Genomic DNA, 19,121 nt, shown 5'->3' with positions numbered 1-19,121 from the left:
AAGCCACTCATAGCTGAAGAAGAGAAAAATCCAACTCATGTTGCAAATGTGAATAATTTGAAGGATTTAGAAAAGCCATTAGGATGAATGGATGAAATCCTCTGGTTTGGGCAAAATTACTGGCTTTATGACTGTACAGTGGAATTCAAAGATAAAGAACACCACTTGTCAGAAAAATCACACCGAAAGAAATTAGTGTTTGGTTCATTCTTTTTCATCAGAATTAGAGAATGCAGTTGTAATTTTGTCAAATGGAACACAGAAGATATAACTTTGTTAGTGTTTCCCCTTTCCAATTAAAGACGAAAGGTTTTTTTTCCCCAATATTCACTATAAGATTCTGGTCCCGTTTTGTTTTGTTTGTTTAAGATTTTATTTATTTATTTGTCAAAGAGAGCACACAAGCAGGGGTGTGCCAGGCAGTGCCAGGCAGGGCAGGCAGAGTGAGAAGCAGGCTCCCCGCTGAGCAAGGAGCCCAATGTAGGACTCGATCCCCGGATCCCAGGATCAGATACTTAACTGACTGAGCCAGCCAGGCATCCCTGGTACCCTGTTTAGATGGATTCACGTTAAGTGGCCCTTTCCCAGGATTGGCATCTTCAAATAACCAGGAGCTCTGAGGCTGTTTATTAAGCATCTGTAACACACCTAGCACCACGGGGGCCCCTTCCCGTTTCATTATCTGGACCAGTTTCCACCCCCGCAAGGCTGCGAATTAAGAAATCCCTAGGCAGCTTGTGTCCCATGCAACAGGCAGAAGGGGCCTTTCTCACAGCAAAGCCAAAGTGACAAAAGGTGGAGAAGCAGTTGCCATAATTTTTATGGAAATTTTTCTAGCATCCCCAGACCTAAAAAGTAACCTCTCTGAGGCTTTTCTGATACCTTAGAACACATCTCACTGAAAGATGGCACAGCATAAATCAAGATAAGGCACAGATGCTCACAGACACAGTTGAGAGCTATGGGAGCTGGCTGCTGAGATGCTCAGTGTAGTTCTGAGGAAGGAGAATGGGGGTGCCCAGTCATACTCAGGGTGCTGCTGCCTCCCTAAGGGCTCGCTGCAAATCCAACACTGAGCCTTGTTCTATCTCTTGTCTTTTTCATAAAAGTGAAAATCCTCTTCACATTTCTTTCAGCTAGCAAAAACAGGTCCTAACGTGGGTCTTTTGAAAAGCAAAGTGACGTCCCGCGAACTTTCAGAAAGCAGGCATACCTGTATTTTTCCTCTTTCGCTTTCTGACTGTCCCACTTCCGCCCCAGGTTATCTCTTTCTTGTAAAATCTTACTGAAGGCTGCAGGAAGAAGCCAGTGGTACAATAGCCTGAATTTCTTCCTATCATTTCCCCTAAAACTCTGTCGGCATATAGTCTGGTAACAACGTAGCCCTCCATTTTGAACCCACAAAATGAGTATGACCAAATTCTCAACAGGAAATATTGGGATTGGGGTCTGGGCCCCAGCCTCCCCTCCAGGACACACCCAACTCCATGTTTCCCAGTCTGGGACTTAAGGCACTCCTGTTCCTTGTATCAAGGCTTATGCCAGTCAGATTCTTCATGGGAACAACAGAAACAGACTGTGAACGCTATTGCAGGAAACAGTCTTTTGGAAACGAAACCGAGTAGCTCACATACTCACTGGAAGGGTGGGAAGACTGCAGAACCAGCCACAGAAATCAGACGGGAAGAGAGCAGGCCAGACCCCAGCCAGAATGTCCCACCAAGCCAGTCAGGTGAGGACCCAACCAGTGCCGCTGCCGAACTTGGCCCAGCTGGTCCCACTGCTGCCGCCGGATTTGACACTGATCCCTCCCCCAGAGGTTCCTGCCCTACGGAGGCCAGAGCCTCTCTGCCTGCTGCTGTCACCCCTCCTTACCTCCTTGAGGTACAGATATGACATGCTCGTGCAACAGAAGCACGTGGGCTCATCCGGTCTGAGAGGCCCAGTCACAGAGCACTGGGTCCAGCTAACCAAGTTGTGATTCAGAGCCTGGGGCAGTTGCATCCAATGGGCAAAGCCGCATCCTGTGCCTGCTGTAGCTGCAAGTGAGGCCTGGAAAGGCACACTCCGGCACTGCCAGCCTCCTTAATGCAGGGTGGGCTTTGTCTCCCACCTTGAGTCCTAAGCTGGGGCTTTCCCCACACACGGGATGGGGTCTGGGATGCTAAGCAGCAAGCTTTCCCACAAAAAAGCACATGTTTTCTGTGTCCTCTGCTCTCAGAAACAAGCCTGTAAGGCAAATTGTGTTTACCCCATTTCACAGATGCGGAAATCGAGACTCAGAAAGTCAGAACACTTTGCTCTGGGTCACGCAGCTTCTTAGATGCAAAGCCAGGACAGCCCACAGGCTTCCTATCACTCAGAGCCACCGCCTGAAGGACTTCCTTTGCTGTCCCCCAGACTATTTAAGCCTTGTCTGTTCTGCTGGCCTGCTGTCACACTTCTGCATACCAAGTGTTCTCTGCTGGCTTCTCCCTTCTTTGATCTTCAGCATGGCCAGTGTCATTTGGTTCGTTTCCCTGGATCGGGCGCCCCGCTGAACTTGAAGTCCATGAGCATAGGGACAGTGTATTTAATTACACTCCCTCCAGCTCTCCACAGCCCCTGTGTATTTGACACTTACAGAGTTCTCGGCAGTACTGTCACATGCTCGGCTCACCCTGACCTGAGGAACACAGTTCTTCCAAGACTCACGTTCCTGAACTAGCTGCCTCTGACTGTCAAATATTTCACCTCTTCATTCCTGGTTTCCCTAGTTATTACATGGAAATATTACAGAGCAACAATATTCTCTACCATGGCTGAGAGTGAATGCAGCAAAACATCTTTACATGAGGAAGAGATAAGTTTAGGATCTAATGTGGCTTTCATCACTCTTCTCTAACATCACCATTGACCCGTGAACAGCTGCAACCTCAGGATCAATGGTTTTGACGGGTATGGCTAGTTGGTATGGCACAGTCTGCGAGGGTCGCCTTGGGATGGGAGCAGTGTGGGATAAGCCGCCTCCTGGTATGAGTATCAAGCCATTGTACACACCCATCCCAGTCAAGATGGTCCACACCTTCATCCGTATGTAGTTTCATCTCTGAGCCCTCCGTGCATCCTGGGGGCTAGGAGAGAACCTGGCCTCAAGAGTCAGACTGACCAGACTTGGAACTCTTGTTCTGATGCTCATCAGCCATGTGGTTTGTAAAAAAAAAAATTCTTAAGTCTCCCTGGACCTCAGTGTTCTCCATTAGGACTGTGTGAGGATTAGATGTAACTGTCCATAAAGCACCTGGCACAATCCTTACGATTGTTTGGATTATTATCTTCCTGATTCTGATCCAGATTCTGCCCCCTGCAGGAACTTTTGTCAGTTACATCCCTGGGGTTCCTGTGCCCACTAACATTGCAGATTGGTAACATTTATTAATATTACTAATTAATATTAATTATACATAAATATATAAATTATATATAGTTATTAATAATACAGATAAATAACATTATTACTAATAATTATCAGTAACCACAAAAGTAATGGCACAAAGAACTTCTCCGGAGGGCTCTGTTGCCTCAGGCGGTGGCCATCGCACTGCCCTGCCCTGCAAATGTGATTCGAGAAAGAAACCCCCGGGCTGTATATCCTAGGACGTGCAGCCGCTGCAGCCTCCCTCTCCCATCCTCCTCGGTCAGGGGTACTCTTGGTACAAAGGCGTGATCTCTGGCCATGGAGGGCAAGTGTTGGCTGTCTGGGGAGAGTACATGAGCAGGGGAGAGGTCACAGAGCCTGTGCCCACCCATCTTGACTTAGACATATCGGCCACGTGTGTCTTGCCAGTGGCTCCGTGGGTGACAGGGAAGAGTCCATGCAAACAGCCTTGCTGTGCTAGGTCCAAGGGCCATGAGATCCTGGAGTCAGTCTACGTGGTGATAGCCCCACAGCACTGCCAACTGCGTGGCAACCCCACCACACTTCTGGCCACAGTGTGCCTTCCAGACGTACTCGAGTTCTAATTAACTTCCCAGGACTTATCTCCTGCAGCTGAACCGAAGTGACAGTGACAGCTCCACACTGTCCAAGAAGCCACCCTTTGTTCGAAACTCGCTGGAGCGGCGCAGTGTCCGGATGAAGCGGGTAAGACAGTCTCCTCGGAGCTGTTGGTCATCTCCCCAAGCGCATGCCCCTGTGTCTGACCGCTTCTTCTCAGCCCCTGTGTGAAGAAGGTTGCCTTTGCAACCGTGACAGTGTTTAGGAACCCAGGGCGTGTGTAGGTACTGGGGAGGTGTCAGAGGGTCAATGTCACATTAGTGTGATGCTGAATAGGTTAGGTCCGGAGTATGCATACTTGTCCTTGTCTTCCAGAGTAGAAATCAAAGTCATAAAGAACTAAGCAACTCAGGGTGTCCCAGTCTGGTGGAAGCTGCCTCTCGCACGTCTCTGCCCAGCGCATCATGCAGCTGACTGAGCAAAGGTTCTGACAGCCCACCCTGCTGGCAGAGAAGCTGGATACCTCCAAGCCAGAAGCAGGGAGGTGCAAACGGGCTTCTCAGTCCAGCTGGAAAAGCACTGGGAAGAGGCCACAAGCTGCCTTTGTAGAGAAATCTCCCCTTGCCTGATGGAGTCTTGGCTCAGAGATCGGGCTGGGACCGTGTTAGACAAAGGACTGACTCCTGGTATGCACGCTTGGTTGCAAGTCAGAGCTGCAGGGATGCACACGGGCCCTTCCTATTCTGGGCTGTCAGCATAGACAGACTTTCCAGCAGTTCTGGGGAGCTTGCAGAACTCGAAGAAACAGGAGTTGGAATGTCAGAAAGTAGAGAGAGCAAAACAAAAAGAAGGCTCAGAGAGAGGGTGCCAGCAGCCCCAGGCAGGGGAGGGCTCCTCCCACAGACCTCCCGCAGACTGGCTGCCAACAGCAGACTCCTGCCAACCAGGAGCAGGTCCTTTGTCTGTCACCACCATGCCCCCCAGTCTCTGGAACTAGAGAGCGCAGGAGAAAGGAAGCCACCCAGAAGAGGGTGCACATGGCTGGCTGCCCAGGAATATGGACCCGGTCTCCAATGGTAGGGGCTGGCCCGCTTCCAGCCTGGGTCCCCCTCTTCCACCCCCCCCCCCCCCCCCCCCCCCCCCCGTCTGCTGTAGCTGGTGCCGCAGTCTCTAGAGCACAGAGTCTTCTGGGGAGGTTACTGACAATGCGCATTTCCCAGGCCACACTCCCAGTCTCATTCAGGCAGCAGGGGTGGGGTCCTGGAAACTGCATTATAATAAGCCCCTTGGAAGATTCTAGAACAGGTGTTTCATGATCCGCTCCAGGAGAAATGCCTCTGGAAGCACCTGCTTGCTCCCCCTCCATTGCCTACAACTCCCTGTCAAGACAGGCCCTCACAATTCACCCTTCTTCCCCTCTTCTTCTGCTTAGCCAAGGGACAGACTTGATAGAGAGAGCCCTTGACAGATGAATCTGAGTCTGCATTTCCTTCCGGCCCTGACTGATCTGAGACACAGGAGAGTCCAGAGGCTGGGCCTGGGTGCTTGGGCGCTAAGTCCTTCTTCCACTCCATGCCTGAGCTTAGTCTCTGCTTCGGCCTGTCTGGGCAAATTTCCAGGAGTGGACATCAGTCAGAACAAAGCACCTTCACTTGTTCCTCTGAGAACTTGAGTCACAGAGATCCCTCAGCTGGGTTTCCTGACCATGCTCACTTATGAGCACAGACTAGACAGGGCCCTCCCTGGAAGGGCATTGCGGAACTTCCGCGCTTAGTTGCTTCATGGTCCCACAGGTGTGCTGGCCGCCTTAACTGAGGGGAGCTCTCATGGTAGTGTTTTCTGTACCATTTCCCAAATCCATCTATCAGCCCTTGTGTTTGTTCTCTGTTGCTGCATAACAAGTCACACCGAACTTAGCACCTTCAAATACTACAAATTCAGTATCTCATAGTTTCCACAGGTCAGGAGTTCAGGCCCAGGTTAGCTGGAGCCTCTGCTCAGGGTCTCAGCAGCCTCACATTTAGGTGCTGACTGACTGCATCATCCTGTCTAAGTGTGAGTAGGGAAGGATTCATTCCCAGGCTCCCTCAGTTGGCAGACTCCCTCGCCTTGTGTTTTCTTACTAGCTTCAGGCTAGGGGCTGCTCACAGGACCCAGAGGTCATTCTCAGGCCCTTGCCATGTGGTCCTTTCCACAGTACAGATTGTGTCTTCAAGACCAGCGGGAGACCTGTTTCCAAGAAGGGCCCAGTTCACCATTCTGGGGCTCATTGGATTGGGTCAGGCCCACCCAGGAACATCTCTCCTTTGGTTAACTCAGAGTCAACTGAGTTACTTAATCACAGGCGTGCTATCCCATGATATTCACAGACCACCTGCCCCCCAACACTGAAGAGGAGGGCATTCTACAGGCATGTATGTTGGGAGTGGGAAACTCCAGGCCAACTTAGAATTCTGCCTCCCTCAATCATTTAGTTATTCTGTAATCATTACTGTTTTTTGATTGAGGAGAACAAGTGGTTGCATTACTCAGGATCATTTACGTACAGAAAACTGAACTCAAATATAGCTTGAAAACACAAGAGGGAATTTACTGGCTCATTTAATGGGAAACCCCAGGATGCTGGACTACCTCTAGGCATGAACTGAGCCTTTGTTGTTGAGACAGCGTCATCAAGCCTCAGTCCCCACCTCATGGCACTGCTCCCCGCAGATAGCTTAATTCTTAAAAAGGGTCACCCCAGGTGGTGGGAAAGATGGCCATGATCGGTTCCGGTTTGTGTCTTGCTGGCTTCTCGACCTCTGTGTAAAGACTCTTTTTTTCCAAGGAGCTCAGCAAAAGTGCCAGAATTGCAGGTTATTGGCTGGGTTTAGACAACAAACTCACCCCTGAAGTGGTCACTGAGGTTCTGACTGTCCAGGTTCGGGTCACATTCCTGTCCCTGGAGTCCTCTGGGAACCACCATGCGGGTTGAGTGTGGAAGAGGAGTGGATCCCCAAGGGAAGATGATCACTGTGGTGGTTACTGTCAGACCAGGGGAGCGCGTGCTGGACAAGCAGAAACAGCAGATGTCCATTAGGAGAACATAAAATCAGGAAGACGTGACGTCAACCCCCAAGGGAGGACAGTCCTGCACTGAGAAGCAACTTCAGAGCACGATCATGACAAGAGCCCATTTACTGAGTGTGAACATTGAGGGCACCGAGAGCGGGGAAACCGGGCAGTGTGGAGAGTGAGTGGGTGCGGTCTGGGGCCAACTGCCTGGGCTGCAGCCTCAGCTTTGCCACCAACCCCATGCCTGGGACATAAAAATGCTCACTAAGCATAAGCGGTGGACGTGGGAGAAATCAAGGCAGGCTCTGGGGGAGGGCAAACTTCATTTCTGAGGGAATAGAAGCCTTCGGATGAACAAAGGGGAGGTATTTGAGGTTTAAGGGGGCAGGTTGTTGGGGCTCATGGGATCCAGCCCTCTAATAACCAGTCAAAGCTCTCGCTCCCACCGCAGCCTTCATCGGTCAAATCCCTGCGCGCCGAGCGCCTGATCCGCACGTCGCTGGACCTTGAGCTGGACCTGCAGGCCACCAGGACGTGGCACAGTCAGCTGACTCAGGAGATCTCAGTGCTGAAGGAGCTCAAGGAGCAGCTCGAACAAGCCAAGAGCCACGGGGAGAAGGAGTTGCCGCAGTGGTTGCGTGAGGATGAGCGCTTCCGCCTGCTGCTGAGGATGCTGGAGAAGCGGGTGAGAGCCTCGTGAGAGGCAAGGGGGGGCGGCCCGGTCTGTCCTGGGGGCGGCCCCGGGCTGCAGGGGAGGGAGGCCAGAGCTTCGAACAGGGCTTCCAAACCCAGGACCCACCAAAGAGTGTTCCCAGGGCCCCTCATTCCCATCAGCAGAGGGATCCAGGCATCTCTTTTTTAACTCTCGACCTGGCTGCAGGCCCTCTTGCTTCATTTCCATGTCTAAGTGTGCAAGGCCTATTAGTCACACTTCCTGGGTACCTAATCTGCGAGGGGGCACACACCTGGATAGAGCAGATACAGAACACTGACCTGCCCCACCATCTGCTCCTGCGGTCCTACAGACTTCTATCTCCAAAGATACACGTTTGCACCTGGAGGAGGTCCCTCCCAGCGCGAGAACTCCCAAAGGCGACGGCTCTGGGCCGCCACCTAGAGGAGAGGAGGGCAGGGGATGGGGAGCGTCTAGACCCCGTCCCTCAGCAGCACAGGCGGTCTGGGTAAGAGAGCTCCAGAGGGCAGCTTCAGAGTCCTTGATGGCGCTGGTGTTTATCTTATCTATGGCTAGCAGATGATGGGTACAACGTCATGGGGTCTGCAAAGCTGGCAGTTTCTAAATGGCAAAAAAAAAAAAAAAAAAAAAAATCTACTTTTTTGAGCTATATTTAGAGCCTTAAAAATTTGACTTTAGCACCAGAGGGCTTGTGAGCTGACAGGTCCCAACCTGTCCTGAAAAAGCAACAACACAGGGTCAATACACCGAGGCCATCTTCAACTCCCGTATAAGATCTCTGCCACTCCTGGACTGTCCCCCACGGCAGGAATGACCCTTGCTAGTTTTCTCTGCAGCCAAACAAAGTACCTTACAGAGGGCACCTGCCTGGGTTGTTGGGAGAGCCACTAGCTGAAGCCCCAGCTCTTGGTGCGGGGGAGAATGCCTTAGTGGTGGTGGGTCCATGAGGTCTGGACCAGCCTGGGGGCTTCAAATGGATTCTGGTAATTCAGGAGTTCCAGAAATGTTTATTTGTTTCTCATTTATTACTTATATCCCATATACTTATAATAGGTAAAGTCATAGAGAAAGAAAGAAAAGGAAAAGAAAGAGGAAGGGAAGCTGGAAGGGAGGAAGAGGGGGAGGGAAGAAGGGGGGGAGGAAAGGGAGGAAACCTGACCTCTCAAATAGCAAAAGAATAGTATATCCATGACTGTCTGAGAGTGACCTCCTATTTTTTTTTAAGATTTTATTTGTTTATTTGACTGAGAGAGAGGAGAGTCACCTCCTATTAAAGAACCATTTAAATGATGGCTTCACTGGGGCAGTTGATTTCAACTCAGGTTGAGATCTCGGGGTCCTGAGATTGAGCCCTGCATCAGGCTCTGTGCTCAGTGGGGAGCCTGCTTGGGGATTCTCTCTCTCTCTCTCTCTCTCTCTCTCTCCTATCTCTCAAATAAATAAACCTTTAAAAAAAAATCATGGCTTCATTGACCAAAACTCCATCTTCATTGCAGTGTTTTCAAGTATATGGTACAGGGGTATTTTAGGGCTCTTTGTGGTTTATTCTCCAAAGTGCTTACATGGGTTTGCATTAGAAGGAAGGGGTGCAGTGTCCCTGAAGCCCTTGAGCGCAGCTGAATGATTGGAATTGGATTTCTGCCACTTCTTAGTGGTTTGAAATTAAAGAAATTTCTTAACCTGCCTGAGCTCCCATTTCCTCGTCCATAATATAGAAGTAATTATAAAATGTACCTTTCTAGGTGGCCCTGAGGATTAGAAAGGTAGCACACACCTCACTAGGCAGCCCTCACCTCCTTACCACACAGATATTCAGTTCCCTGGCCCTAAAAACCTGTCCCTCCTGATGGACGGTGGGATCGTGTCTCCCTACCATTCTGAACAGAAGATCCTGCCGTGGGACAGGAAGGAATGAGCTAGCCCATTCTGTGACCCTCTTTTTGACCACAATAGACTCCTCCTTCGTGCTAGGAAGTTGTCATTGGCTGACCCCTTTCTAGAGGCCCTGAGGACTCCGTACCAGCTTACAGCCCGGCTTGCTTTGCCCTACAGATGGACCGAGGAGAGCACAAGGGTGAGCTCCAGACAGACAAGATGATGCGGGCCGCCGCCAAGGATGTGCACAGGCTTCGAGGCCAGAGCTGTAAGGAGCCCCCGGAAGTGCAGTCTTTCAGGTAAGCGGGTGGCCCCGGCCTGCCCACCTTGCCCTTTCACACGCAGCCTCCCCAGCTTCCGTTTGCCTGGCCCCGGCTCACGCTCCCTCCCCCCGCAGAGCACTAGCGCTCCCTGTAACAGATGTGCGCCCTCTGCCACACCGTCCCTGGCGACCTGGGAGCGCCTTGGTGCTCTCCCTCAGCTGTCTTTATCAGTCCCCACACAGCGCGAGCTAATTGGTTAGACACTCTTGTTGAACCCGTGAGCCACCTGCTCCGGCCTTTCCTCTGATCGTTTCCATCACCAGTAATTACGGAGGACTGGCTGAATGAGAAATAAGTCTGGGGGTGACAGGTGCTTTGGCCGGGCCTCCCTGACTCTGCCTGCCTGGCATGCTAGGCATGTCTCAAGAGGGCCCCAGATGCCATTTGGCCGGGGCCTGCCATTCACAGCAACCCTTGCATTTAGACTCATGATATCCCCCTAGATAAGGCACTCGTGGTTATATATGTGCTCCAGGAAAAAAAAAAAAAAAGGAAACGTGCCTTTCTGGAATAGAAACATTTAAAATATATTGTCATTTGTTGAACTGTATTTGGACACCTCTTAATATTTAACCAATTGGGAATCTAAAACAAACAAATGAGCAGTGCAAGTGGCCCAAGGGCCCTTTCAAACTCAGGCCCGTGATTTGAACTGAAGAGGGCTGGTCCTGCTAATATCCCTAAATTAGTGGTCTCAACCATGGGTGACTGGGCACCCCAGGGACATTTAGCAGTGTCTGGGGACCTTTTTTTGGTTGTCACAACTGGAAGGAAGGCAGGGCAGGGTGGGTGGTGGTGGCTGCTATGGGCACCAAGTGGCTGGAAGCCAGGGATGCTACTAAACTTCCTACAATGCCCAGGATAGCCCCTGCAACTAAGAGAGAGCCTGCCTGTGATATCCATAAAGTGATGGGGCACCTGGGTGGTTCAGTGGATTAAGCCTCTACCTTCAGCTCAGGTCATGGTCTCAAGGTCCTGAAATCAAGCCCCGCATCAGGCTCTCTGCTCAGCAGGGAACCTGCCTCCTCCTCTCTCTCTGCCTGCTTCTCTGCCTACTTGTGATCTCTGTCAAATAAATAAATAAAATCCTAAAAAATAATAAATTTTAAAAAATAAAAATATCCATTAAGTGAGGTTGCAAACCCTGCTCTGAAGGGCTGGCCTCTTTTGCAGGGAGAAGATGGCATTTTTCACCCAGCCTCGGATGAATATCCCGACACTCTCTGCAGACGATGTCTAATCGCCAGAAAAGTATTTCCTTTGTTCCACTGACCACGCTGTGAACGTAGACTGTGGCTAAAGTTATTTATGTGGTGTTATATGAAGGTACTGAGTCACAATCCCTCTAGCACTCTCGTCGGTTGGAAGACGAACAGACTTTTTTTTTTTTTTTTAGTTTGGGTTCTATTATTATTAAAAAAACAAAAACAAAAACAAAAAAACGAAAACCAGCATTAAAATGACAAGATTGTATAGTTTGTATATTTAGGAATGTATTTTTGAGAAAGAAAATTTAAATGAACTAAAGCAGTGTTAAGTTGCTGCTCTTCTTAAAATTGTTTAGATTTTTTGTTTTTTGTTTCTTTTTTTTGTACAGCTCTACCTTCTAGAGGTTTCACTGCAATAAAAAATAATGTTTCAGGGACGGTCAACAGCACAGCTGACCTTTCCTACTTACCATATTTTGTACAATATAAAAAAAAAAATGTCTGGAACCATTTGGGGAATTCTGAGGTGCGTTTGCAAGTCTTCATGAGCCGTGATGTGTTTGTATGTGGCCGCCTGACGTGGGCAGGCAGCACCCCAGCGGCCCAGCCCGTGTGGAGACAGGCCTGCCCACGCTGGTCTCAGATGCCCAGTGAAGCCACTGACGTGAGTGAGGGAGGGCTGTGGAGAGCTCCTTTCAGTTTCTTCTCCATCAATAAAGTGGCCTTTCTGAATGAATTTTCACTCTCTTTTTTCCCCCACCCCTCACTTCATCTGTGTCTCACTAAGTGTTATCCTGATCCTTTCTCACCATTTCCCCCCCGCCAGTCTCCAGGGGGATGGTTTCTCTCTTGCAGGCACCACCACTCATTTGCTCACTGAGTTTAAAACCACTGCTCAGCAGGGGCTGTTGCAGACAATGGGCAATCAGCCTTTACCTAGATTTTGTCTTCCCAAAGCTTTCTGTAGCCATGGTTCATGTTCCTGGGATCAGTCCCTCAGAGACAAGGAAATGTAAGTGGGGAACCTAGAGGTTTGAATCCTCTATCCTCTCTCTAGTTGTAGTCTCTCTGGTGAACCAGGGCAAGAGAGCTGATAAAGGTGGCTTTATCACCTTTATGGTGGCTCAGTCGGTTAAGCGTCTCCCTTAAGCTGGGATCGTGATCCCAGGGTCCTGGGATTGAGCTCCATATCGGGTCCCCTGCTCTGTGGGGAGTCTGCTTCTCCCTCTTCCTCTGCCTATCGCTGCTCCCTCTGTTTGTGCCTCTCTCTCTCTCTGTGTCTCAAATAAATAAATAAAATCTTTTAAACAGAGAGAGCTAGTAAAAAACGTGAAGGCCGTGCAGTAGGATTTTTTCACTCAGTCACACCTTCATCTGCCGTCCGCTCTTCCGGCAAGTCTCAGCCCCTCACGAACCTGCAGCTCAGCTTCTGGGAGGCAGAGCTCCTAACGCCCTCCTCATGTGTGGAAAAGGCTGTGTGGAGCAAATTCTCCTACCCGAGCAGTGCGTCTCAGTGTTGCTTCAGCTGACAGAGCATTTGCTGGCGGCCTTCTGTCCGCCATGCCATTGAATTCTAAGCAGTTCACTGGCACACCAGCAATAAATACATCTTGTCACTTGCCCAGCGAGAAATTGAAGGATAGATAAAGAAATTTCATTGAGAATCACGCACATGTGTTCTCCAGAATCTTCAGGAAACACAGTTTCAGAAATGTGGAAAGATCTGCTCTAGGTCTCTCAGATAACAAATGGCCAGAGCTAGGATACAAACGCTGTCTATCGCTTCCAAAATGTCTTTTGTGTTTCAGCTCTGATTTCTGTTTCATGGCACTGTGGTCATATGTGGGCCCTACTCAAAGGGAATTTGAGGGGCGCCTGGGTGGCTCCGTCAGTTGGGCTTCTGCCTTAGGCATGAGTCATGATCCTGGAGTCGCAGGGTCGAGTCCCACATCAGGCTCCCTGCTCCGTGGGGAGTCTGCTTCTCCCTCTCCCATTCCCCTTGCTCTTACTCTCTCTCTCTCGCTCACTTTCTCTCTCTCAAGTAAATAAATAAAATCTATTTTTTTAAAAAGGGAATCTGAACGTTTGGTTTTGAAGACTGAGGTCATGGAAGCCTGTGGTTTCTCTGTGGGAGGATCTGAGAAAGGTGGTGTGACTCGGACACGCTAGCCTGAGAAAAGACTGACCAGCTCTGACCCATTCACAAAACCAAGGGTTACCTTTGACCGCAAAGCCTTTGCCATGCACGCGTTGGTGATCTTTGTGCTTCCTACATCCAAGAAGACTAATAAGATTCGTCTAGTTAACCGTGCCCCTGCTGACCAGACTCCAGCCACCTCAACCTTTCTTTCCTGTATTCTGTGTTTACAGTTATGGTCCATTCTGCCCAGTCCACTCTTCCTTCACGTCTTCACCTGTCTTCATACAGCTCTCTGATTATCGATATTTTGATCGCAGTTCAAGCCTCACCCCTCAGAGAGACCTCTCCTTCTGACCCTGGGCCCCCCTATCTAACTTAACCCCCCACATGTCCCTCTCTCAGACAACAACCCAGTTTGTTCAGAACAGTGTTCTCTGCAGTCATCTGGTCACATCCCCTTTTCTGGGTCTCCCCTCTAAAAACGGGAGATCGCAGAGCGGGGACCTTGTTGGCCGTGCTTTCCGTCGAGCCGAATGCAGAATATTTTGCAGAATGCAAAAATATTTGTGGAACAAATGAATGAGATCAAATGTCTTCCCCAGAGTTGTATGCACTCCCCTCTTTGTCGTTCCTGACCAGGACAAAGGAAGAGTCGAGGTGGAACAAGACTACGGAAGGCTGTTCTTTGGGGTGTGCGGTTGTGGACACCCCTCTGATCCAGCTCGGGGCAGCCTCCCCCCAGATATGCGCAGGCCACCCTACGGAGTAAAGAAGCAGAAGTGGTTGGCCTGGTTAATACCCACACACAATGTTTACATGGTTTGAGGGAAAAGTCAGGTTATTTACCCCGAAATCATTCCTCTCCTGTAACAGTTAGTCGTGTTACATTAAGAGCTAAGACGCAAATACCATACAAAATCCAAAGGGTTCACGCGAGCCCCGGTAGCCCATCCTACCACTCACTGTAGGCCTAGGCACTGTTCTAAACGTTGACTTATTTTTAACTCCTCCTCATTCCAAGCCTATGAGGTAGGTACTGTTATGATCCTTCCTATGTTAGCATTGAGGGAACTGGCTCAGAGGAGTGACTTGCCCAACATCATACAGACAGTAAGTGGTAGGACTGGGATTAAACCCGGTGTCTGCTCTCAAGACGCTCACCGGAGGCAGTAGGGACCCTCATATATGTATCCTTTTTCAAACTCACAATGCACACTAAATGTACTGTCCTGTACCTTGCTGTTTCTCAGGAAGGTATTTGTAAACAACTTCATTCTTTTTTTTTTTTTTTTTAAGATTTCATTTATTTATTTGAGAGAGAGTGAACACAAGCAGCAGGAGGGACAGAGGGAGAAGCAGACGCTCCCTGAGCAGGGAGCTGGGTGCGGGGCTCGAGCCTGGGACTCTGGGATTGTGTCCTGAGCCCCCACAGGCACCCCAAACAACTTTACTCTTTTTTAGCAAGGATGCAGTATTCCACTGGATGGTGTACCCTAAATTAATTGGTGGACAGTGATGTTGTAGCCAATCTCTTGCTTTTACAGCATCTGATTGGTCTTTTTACCTCCATCCTTTCACACGCATATGAATGTATCTGTAGATTAAGGACGGCCTGTGGTTTTGAAGTGCATGATCAGAGCACCACATGAACTGTAAACTGCCTCTCAGACATTTCTTCTCAGCATGTTTGCTACCTTCACTAAGTGGCCTGAGTATTTGTAGAAATAATCCAGTTAGGTCCTGAACAGATAGATGCAAGTTGTTAATGAATGGTAGGGAAGTTGTTATGTTCTTTTCTTTTCTTTTTTTTTTTTTAATCAGAACTTTAAAAAAAAAAAAAAGTTTTTTTTTTATTTATTTATTTGACAGGCAGAGATCACAAGTGGGCAGAGAGGCAGGCAGAGAGAGAGGAGGAAGCAGGCTCCCCGCCAAGCAGAGAGCCCGATGCAGGGCTTGATCCCAGGACCCTGGGATCCTGACCTGAGCTGAAGGCAGAGGCTTTAACCCACTGAACTACCCAGGTGCCCCAAGGGAAGTTGTTATATCAGGGGAGTATATTCTAGTTAACATTCTAGATTCTTCTGGGAATAAGTAAGTTTATTTTTTTAAAGTTTTATTTACTCATTTGACAGAGAGAGAGAGAGCATGACCAAAGAGAGAGGGACAAGCAGACTCCTTGCTGAGCCGAGAACCCAATATGGGGCTCTATCCCAGGACCCTGGGATCATGACCTGAGCTGAAGGTAGACACTTAACCCACTGAGCCACCCAGATGCCCCTTTTCTTCTTCTTTTTTTTTTTTTTAAAGATTTTATTTGGGAATAAGTAAATTTAAAAGCTATCCTACACCACCAAGAAGACTTCTTCTCCCCAGGGCACTTGGGACTAAATAAGTTTATTTAGGAGACAATGGTAAGTCATTAGTTTGCGAGCAAAACCAATCAGAAGTAACAAGGAGACATAAACTTGACAGTATTTTTTACTACTTGCATTTACCTATTTGATTTTGTTTTGTTTTGGTGGTCTGCTCACGAGGCTGTTGGAGGTGTAAGGGCAAGTATTATTCATGTCTTGTTCACTATTTAAATCCCTAGGGCCAGAACAGACCCTGACAGGTGGCCCACCATCAAGCAATTGTTTGGTGAGTAAATTAGGCTCAGAACAAAGTTCTAATTCTAGCCCTACTAAGTAACATAAATCTGGATGAATATTTTCCAGTGGTTTTTGACCCTTTCAGCAGGCTGTCTTGATGACGGTGACTTGATGCAGTGTTTCCCAAAAGGAAGCATCAGATAAAATGTTAGATGGTACCTAGCTTATTTTTTGTTTATAATTTTAACATGCATGTCAAACCCATGAATTAAAAAATATTACAGCTTCGGATGAGGATAAGTATGTAAGTTAAAGTGAATCAATACAGGGGCTCCTGGGTGGCGCAGTTGGTTGGGCGGCTGCCTTCCGCTCCGGTCATGATCCCAGGGTCCTGGGATGGATCCCTGCATTGTCAGGCTCCCTGCTCAACAGGGAATCTGCTCTTTCTCTCCCTCTGCCCCTCTCCTGCACTTGTGCTCCCTCTCTCTCTCTGAAATAAATAAAATCTTTTTAAAAAATGAATCAATTTAAAGAAAAGATCACATAATATAGCGGCACAAAGAAATGGCAAAAACACTGATGATGGAAACACATTTGGGAAAGACTGAGTTAATATATTTAGAATAGATCTAAAGGGTCACCTCGTTTGATCCCCCATTTCACAGATAAGGAAAGTGGGCTCAGAAGCCATGCCTTATCAGCAATAAACTGAGTTCTTGGTAACTCTGCCTATTTTTAAAAGCTTATATATCTGCTCTAATTTGTATTATTAAAACAATGGTGCCCCATATCACCATAGGGAATATATGGCATAGGCTTTTTTCTAATACATCTGCCTCATCCAGAAATTCTAAACCCTCACTGCATCCATACTGTTAAGAATTACTGATCTAAAAAAAAAAAAAAATACTGATCTAGTTAAAAATGCAAGAGGCAGCAGAAAACAGCCACAGCAGCAATATCCCCTCCTCCTCATCCAAGTCCCGACCTCTGTGTTGGTGCCAGCCCCCACGTCTGGACCATCTCCCATTACTACAGGAGAGAGAGAACACAGATGACTGTTCTGAATCTGTCATAAGGCTTCAGAAATAGTGTCAGTAACCCTGCCTCCACCGTCCCCCAGAATCCAGTCCTCTTCCCCTCCAAGTGCAGACCCAGAAGGCTAGAGAGAATGTTGGTTCCCGAGTCCTATCCTTCAACTTGGCCTTGGGAGTAAGGTGCCGCCTGCCTCTCTCAACCAGCAACATTCCTTTCTGCTGGAATGTCATTGCTCATCCCATACCCAGCCCAAATATCACCACTAGAAACCCTTCCTCCTTAACACCTATCACCCAGGCCTCCCTACCACCACCATCAACAACCCACACACACCTTCCTTTTCTTAAAGATGTGAGGGGCACCGGGGTGGTTTGATTGGTTTGGCAGCCAACTCTTCATTTCAGCTCAGGTCATCATCTCAGGACCCTGGGATCAAGCCCCATGTTGGGTTCCATGCTCAACGGGGAATCTGCTTGAGATTCTCTCTCTCTCTCTCTCTCTCCCTCTGCCCTTCCTCCCACTCACTCTCTCTTCCTCTAAAAGGGGGGAGGGGTTATGTGATTCTCTCCCAATATACTACATTGTCAGTGTCATTATCATCTGTCATTATCACAGACGATAATCGATCTGTGTCCCCAATGCCCAGTTCTGTGCCACAGGGCTTAGTGATGTAAGGACTCAGGGAGATAAGACTCAAAGCTCTGACTGTCTCCCCATGGAGTTAGTACAGGAAGCTTTTAATCAGGGTATTAGGGGTTGAAGGAAGGGAACTTGCATAAGCACCCTGGTTCGTATGCACAAACCTAGCATGTCAGCGTGCTAGTACATGCATTGTATGTCCAAGAAATGGCAGTACACTCTGCCCATAGGAGGAGATCTTAGTATTATAATGAGCTAAGGTAACTTAGGGAGGGGGGAGGGTGCAGGAGTCTGTGTAGGTCCTTTGCTCTGATCCGGCTCAGGATCACACAAGGGCCTATCAGGTGAAACAGGGCATCTCCCTGGCTGGAACTCTTGGTTCTGGGGCACTGGGCACAGGGTTGGGGGGAGGGAGAAGGGGGGATGGATGTCCGGGGCCAAGCTATGCCAACCTCTTCCCTTTAACCCTCAGAGTCCCGAGGGCGCTTTTCCAAGCTGGGGGAGGTTATGGGGAAACTGCCACTGTCCAATCCCCCCCAACTTTCTCTGTCTTCCTCCTACGTAAGTGTGAACATTGGTGTTGAGGAAGGAAAGAGTTAAGGTACAGGCAGGGAGAGATAGGAGGCCCCTGACTCCCCTGACGAGGCTCACTCCCAGGGGCTGTGTGACTGGGCTTACAGAAATCCCAAATGTGGAGAAACGCTGAGGTGTACAAAACCAGAGATAAGGGAACAAACCAGGCCACCTGGCCCAGGATGTCAGGGAGTAGATTTTGCTGGCAGCTACTTTGTAATCACAGAAAATGGCCAGACCTCAGAGAAGTAAGCCATTAAGGATGTCACTGATAGTCCACGCGCACACCAAGATGGCCCAAGAATCTCAAGGCCGCAAGCTTCCCGGTCAGTTCTCACTCCAAGACTGCCAGTGAGAGCCCTCAGTGGCAGCCCATTCGGGACCCCTCTCACTCTGGAGAGCTTTTCCTTTCTGTGCTCACCTTCTCTCAATAAACTTTCATGTCGCTTCCCTGTTTTGTGTCTGCTGGATTCATTCTTCAACTCCATGGGACAAGAGTGCTGCCCCTCTGTAACTGAGGAGGCACCCAGACACAGGACAGCTCAGTGGGAAGGAGAGGCAGGGACCACCTCTCCAATCGCCGGCAGGGATGTGGAGGCTTTCAGATGGGATGGGGAGGACGTGCCTCCTGCTAGGGCCTTGCCTCAGTCCCATCCCCTCTCTGTAGAAGTCACTCTGTGTGAGGCAGTTTTCAGGACCACCAGCTAAGAAAGGGGGCCTGCCCTCATCTACAGCCTCAGTATGCAAGCTTGGCACCCACTATTTTTTAGTTCAGAGTTTGTTTTCTGGGTCACCTGGGTGGCTCAGTTGGATGGGCGGCTGCCTTCGGCTCAGGTCATGATCCCAGAATCCTGGGATCGAGTCCCACATCAGGCTCCTTGTTTGGTGGGGAGCCTGCTTTTCTCTCTCTCTCTCTGCCTGCCACTCTGCCTGCTTGTACTCTCTATCTCTCTGTGAAATAAATAAATAAAGTCTTAAAAAAAAGTTTTTAAGAAAAAAATTTGTTTTCT

General features: G+C 49.1%; 1 protein-coding gene across 2 annotated transcripts in view; it reads left to right on the top strand.

The window, feature by feature from the left end:
• The window catches only part of WWC1 (WW and C2 domain containing 1), a 149,807-nt gene extending 137,941 nt beyond the window's left edge, over positions 1-11,866 (top strand). The window contains exons 20-23 of one of the 2 annotated variants that reach the window (XM_045999085.1): positions 4,031-4,123; positions 7,482-7,715; positions 9,777-9,898; positions 11,096-11,866. In XM_045999085.1, coding sequence (XP_045855041.1) covers positions 4,031-4,123; positions 7,482-7,715; positions 9,777-9,898; positions 11,096-11,162 — 516 coding nt within the window. In that variant the 3' untranslated portion in view covers positions 11,163-11,866. Of the gene's footprint in view, positions 1-4,030; positions 4,124-7,463; positions 7,716-9,776; positions 9,899-11,095 lie in introns of both variants that reach the window. The other variant, XM_045999084.1, reaches the window with a different exon arrangement.
• The last annotated feature ends 7,255 nt before the right edge of the window (positions 11,867-19,121 follow it).

Source organism: Meles meles, chromosome 3 (genome assembly GCF_922984935.1).
Source record: "Meles meles chromosome 3, mMelMel3.1 paternal haplotype, whole genome shotgun sequence".
Classification (NCBI taxonomy): Eukaryota; Metazoa; Chordata; class Mammalia; order Carnivora; family Mustelidae; genus Meles; species Meles meles.
This window is presented reverse-complemented; position numbering and strand designations above follow the sequence as displayed.